Source organism: Octopus bimaculoides, chromosome 4 (genome assembly GCF_001194135.2).
Source record: "Octopus bimaculoides isolate UCB-OBI-ISO-001 chromosome 4, ASM119413v2, whole genome shotgun sequence".
NCBI classification, from domain to species: domain Eukaryota; kingdom Metazoa; phylum Mollusca; class Cephalopoda; order Octopoda; family Octopodidae; genus Octopus; species Octopus bimaculoides.
This window is the reverse complement of record NC_068984.1, coordinates 144,318,661-144,323,683: the sequence shown is the minus strand read 5'-3', so window position 1 is coordinate 144,323,683 and position 5,023 is coordinate 144,318,661. Positions and strand designations below refer to the sequence as shown.

Genomic DNA, 5,023 nt, shown 5'->3' with positions numbered 1-5,023 from the left:
AAGACAATAGGATGTGATTTGAAGGAAGTTTGGTTGATATTTCTAGCAAATCGAGTGACCATATGTGGTTTCATGATGGTGATAGTTATGAGAACGATGTTGGTAGCTGTGAAGGTGAAGAGTGGCAGAATGGTTAGAGCCTCTGCTGAGGTTAACTCAGCCTTTCATCCTTTCGGGGTTGTTAAAATGAAGTACCAGTCAAATACTGAGGTCGATGTAATAGAGCAATCCACTTCCCTCAGAGATTGCTGGCCTTGGGCTAAAATCTGAAATCCTTATTGTAAACTAAGTCGTTGAGTGATTTACTAGAAATGGCTACCAAATTCTGTTTGAGCAAATCTCACCGTGATATTTTTAAAAAATAGGAAGGACACATTAAATAATATATGCAGTTGATATTTTGCTTTGGCAGTCTTTGGTTTTTAGGCATATATACACGCAGGACAGATAGCGAAACCAAAACAATCTGAGTAAATACAAAATTAGTCTTGGATATTCCGAGTAAGCGAAACGAATATGTAAAGACTGGAAAGTCACTTATTTAATGTCATAATTACAGCTTTTGCTGAATAGTGTAATGTTTTTTCGAAAGAATATAAGTGTGTTTCAAAATGAGTTTTCAATTTGCAATTACTTTCAAATATATTTCTTTTATAAGAAATCTTTTCTTTTTTCTACGATGCCAGTGTAATAACTTCCAAATATTAGGCTATTTAGCAATTAAAATAGAGAGAATGCAATTGTACATTCGTTTCGTTTACTCATGGCACCCACGTCTATTTTTGTATATCTCGGGCTTGTTTCGGTTTCACAAGCAATCCCAGTTGCATGTACCTGAAACTAAAGGCGAAAGCCCGAAAATAATTTGGGGGATTATGTCGAAATAAAAGATCGGATGTCACAGATCTAAAACCATTGACAGCCCTGTCGTATCAGAGTTTGCATAGAACTAAAGAACAATAACAGTCAGGGCCCTCTCAAAGCATCGGCGCACTGGGTAAGGCCCAGGGGTCTTACGGGTGTAGAGGCCTAATTCTGATCTATGCATATTGCGACTTGCTCTCAGTAAATACCAGAGGACCCAGTGCATTGATCTGCCCGAGGGCCTATATTGCTTCTAAGACGACCCTGACAACAGCAACAATTAATACATGTCCATACAACTTTAATGTCAACTGATAAAATGAACATGATTAAGAAAGATAAACTGTGAACTTAAGATCAAGTCATGGCTTGTTCAATACCCAATCGCTCTCTCTCTCTCTCTAACCCGTTCTGTCTTTTTCCTTTGCCCTCTCTTTTCCCATTCTTTCACTCTCTCTCTCGCTCGCACTGACTATTACTCTCTCTTACACATCAACCCTTACCCATGTCCCTTTCGTCGTCCGTTACTTTCTCCACCTCTCTCTCTCTCTCACATTTTCTAACTCTTTTACATCAACTGTTACTCTCTCACTTTTTACTCTTTTTCTTCTTCTACAGTTTATCACCATTCCACGCTCAGCTTCTCTCGCTCTTTAACCGCTTTACTGAATCTTGTCTATTTTCATACATTAACATTTCTCGTCTACTTTCTTTTTCTCTCCCTCTTTATTCTCTTTTTCTCTTTCTACAGCCACACTCTTAGCATTCTCTCTCTTCTCAGCCTTTCCTACCCTCCCTCTGTCCTTCTTTCTTCCTGCCCCCCATTTCCTTTGATTACTCAATTTTCCCGCTCAATTCATCTCACTATTGTCACTTTTCTCCTTCCTTAACTCTCTTACTCTTTCTCTCTCTCTATCCTATCTTCTTTCTCTCGTTACAATCTACTTCTCTTTCTCATACATTCCGTTATTCTACCTCTCTATCACACCTTTCTTCCTCTTTCTTACAGTCTTCTTTCCCTCTCTTTATCTATGACATCCTCCCCGCTCTCTTCTCTATTATATTCTTCTTTCTATCTATCTGTTACACCCCTCTTTCTCTCTCTCTCTCCCGCTGAGTGTTTTTCTTCCGCTCTTTCCCTCTATCTGTCTATCTATCTATCTATCCCATCACGCATGTGTGCAACAACTTGCCGTCCGTACGCATGCGTTAGAAAACCTCCCGGTCCTCACACTGACCATGTCCCCTACCATATAAAGGCCATTAGGATACGGCAAGCTGCTTGAAAAAATATTAATAAAATAAGCAGTTTTTATATTTTAGCTTGACCCTTCAATGAAACCCCCTTTTTCCTCGGCGTAATAATTACCGAAAACCTATTCAATCGTGCCGACCAGTCACATTAACCATTCTCTTTACAGTTTTCTCTCAAGGAATTGGAATTTTTTAAAACTTTACTCTTCTTTCCCTTATGCCTCTCTCTATCTTTTCCTCTTTATCTTCAATGATCTACTTTCTTCTCCCCCTTTATACTATTACTACATCTTTACTGCCCTCCTCTCACCCTTCCTCGTAACCTAGTCCTCCCTATCTTACCCTCTCTATAATATTAATATATCTTTCCTGCCTTCCTCTCACTTTTCCTCATAACCATTCCTTCTTCTCGGCCTCTTCTATTAGCACTGTTTGCTCTAATAGCACCCAGTGATCTCCCCTGTCTCCTCATCCTCCAGTTCTTTTCTATATTTATCTCCGTCTTTTTTCTTTACCCCCTTCCTCCGTCTCTAGTCCAACTTCAACAGGCAGTCAGTCATCTTTATACAACCATCCATCTATATACAAACATACGTACCTTCAGCTGTATGTATGTATGTATATATATATACCCATCTCTGTCTGTATAAAATGGATGTATAAAGCCTAGTGTCCTGCCTCAAAACCATTTATGTATCATACAACAAGGAAAAAAGATCCCACAAACCAGAATTCTAAGCCTGGAACCGTTCCTTGTCTTCTCAAGAATCAGTGATGTCGACTGTCTCACTTCATTCTTCCGCCAGAGTCTGCCTTCGGCTAAACAATTTTCAACCTCTGGCAAGAATTCCAATTCACTACTAAACGAGTTGTATATATATATAGCACCCAGTTATATATATATATATATATAGCCGCCTATATATCTATATAATTATTATGTCTGTTATATAGATATATAGAATCTATATATGTGTGTGAAGGAAGGAAAAATTCCTTGCAGGAAGAAAAGAAGGGACAGTCGTAGTAAATAGTCAAAGAAAAATCAGACGGAAAAAAAGCTCTAAGAAGAAAAAACCAAACAAAAAAACGAGACAGCGGATAATTATAATTTAATAATAATTAAGAAAGAAGCAAGGTTGATTTTTCTCTTTCTTTCTGATGATAATTAATTAAGCAATTCGTACCACTACCTCATCATCTGTGGTTCCCCCCGATCTAATCTGAAGAAGATATATCGAAAAGTCTGAGTGTAATATCTCCCTCTGTATCAAACGGCAGCAACTGGTCGGTTGATGAGTGTTGTTGCTCCACCACTATTTATTATTATTATTATTATCATCATCCCGTAGTAGTGATATTAATAATCTTCATAGTACAATGGAGGCTGGAGACACGGAAGGTTCTACACTGGAAGAGAGCGATATAATAGAAATCATTCCAACAGAAGACTACGATATTGGGAAGGTAAGTGAGAAAGTCAACCCAAAACCATGGATTTATATATATTATTGTTGTTGTTATTTAACTCTCTCGTACAGATCAGCCCATGATACAGCAACCTATGATCGTGACTATCCAGATTTTTCTACAAACCAAATGGTATACACATTTAAAGAGGGTAGGAATTCTTTAATGGAGATTTGGCTGCTATTTCTTTGAGGTTCTTTCATAGGCACGTCTCTCAACCGTTAGTGGTTGTCTTTTTTTTTAAACTCTAGGGCAGTCAACTCCGATCACTAGTGATCAGAGGCATTCCGGCCGTGACCAACCCCCTCTTTTCTCAGCACTGAACCCAGGACTACAGTATCCAACATAGCATTTCTTTCCTTCGACTTTAGGTTGTAATATGAAGAGAATTTAGCTGCTATTTCTCGCATGTTGACCGACTACTCATGACGTTTATGGTTTTTAAAAATTCTTAATTAATGTTAGTTAATTGACTGACGGTAATGGGGTTGTTTAAAGCCCTCAGGTCACTCTTGAGACCCAGAAAAACCTTTAATCAAAGCACTTCCAGCCGTGACCATCCCATCTTTTTATTCAGTCATAATATATCTTTAGTGTTCTTCATCACAACTAATAGACTGGGATTTGAAGACGATTTAGTTTCTATTTTTAACCATGTCAAACGACAACACAGAAGTTGTGTTGTCGGCTTGTAATTAGTTAATTATAATGGTAGTAGTAATAATAACGATGGTTAATTATATGGTTCTGGCGGGGGTAACATAATAATTGCAGGGCGCGAGACGAAGGCTGAGAGGACAGCATTAAATCTCACTTCTCTCCAGGTTTCGAGATCAAATTTCACCGGCATCGATTTTATTTTTCATATTTCCCATGCGACCCCCCCCCCCGTGTGTCAGTTATGTTGTCACCTGTGATGGCGATGATAGAGGTATGCAACAGTCCTACGTGTGTGTCTAGAGGTGGTTAGTGTTGTATGTGTGTGTGTGTGTGTGTGTTTCCAATTAAAACAAATTCAAAGGGCAACAGTGTCTTCCCCCATTCGTCTCTCTCTCCCAGAAAAAAAAAAACATGTGTTGGAATGACGTAAGACAGAATTTTCAATGGCTGACACAGTTTACACATTCGATCATCAAACAAGGCTGAGAGGGAAAACATATACACTCAGTTATACAAAACACACACGTAATAGTTACACACTTTGTTACAAAACACGCAGTGACACAAGTAGACGCGCGCGCGCACACACGAACACACACCAGTTACACTTGTAGCTACACATTCAGTCACACTCGGGAAACATACTTGTAACCGCCGACACTCACTTTCACATCCACCCTTGTAACAGTACACAGTTGCACACACAAATCAGAAAGGAAATTAGGAAACTGTGGGGGTATATATATATATATATGTATATATATGTATATATATA

At 38.7% G+C, this 5,023-nt stretch overlaps 1 protein-coding gene across 1 annotated transcript in view; it reads left to right on the top strand.

The window, feature by feature from the left end:
• The first annotated feature begins 2,514 nt into the window (after nt 1-2,514).
• Nucleotides 2,515-5,023, top strand: part of LOC106881914 (calmodulin-regulated spectrin-associated protein 1) — an 89,647-nt gene continuing 87,138 nt past the window's right edge. Inside the window, exon 1 of the mRNA XM_014932434.2 lies at nt 2,515-3,585. Within this exon, the coding sequence (XP_014787920.1) occupies nt 3,499-3,585 (87 nt within the window). The 5' untranslated portion in view covers nt 2,515-3,498. The remainder of the gene's footprint in view (nt 3,586-5,023) is intronic.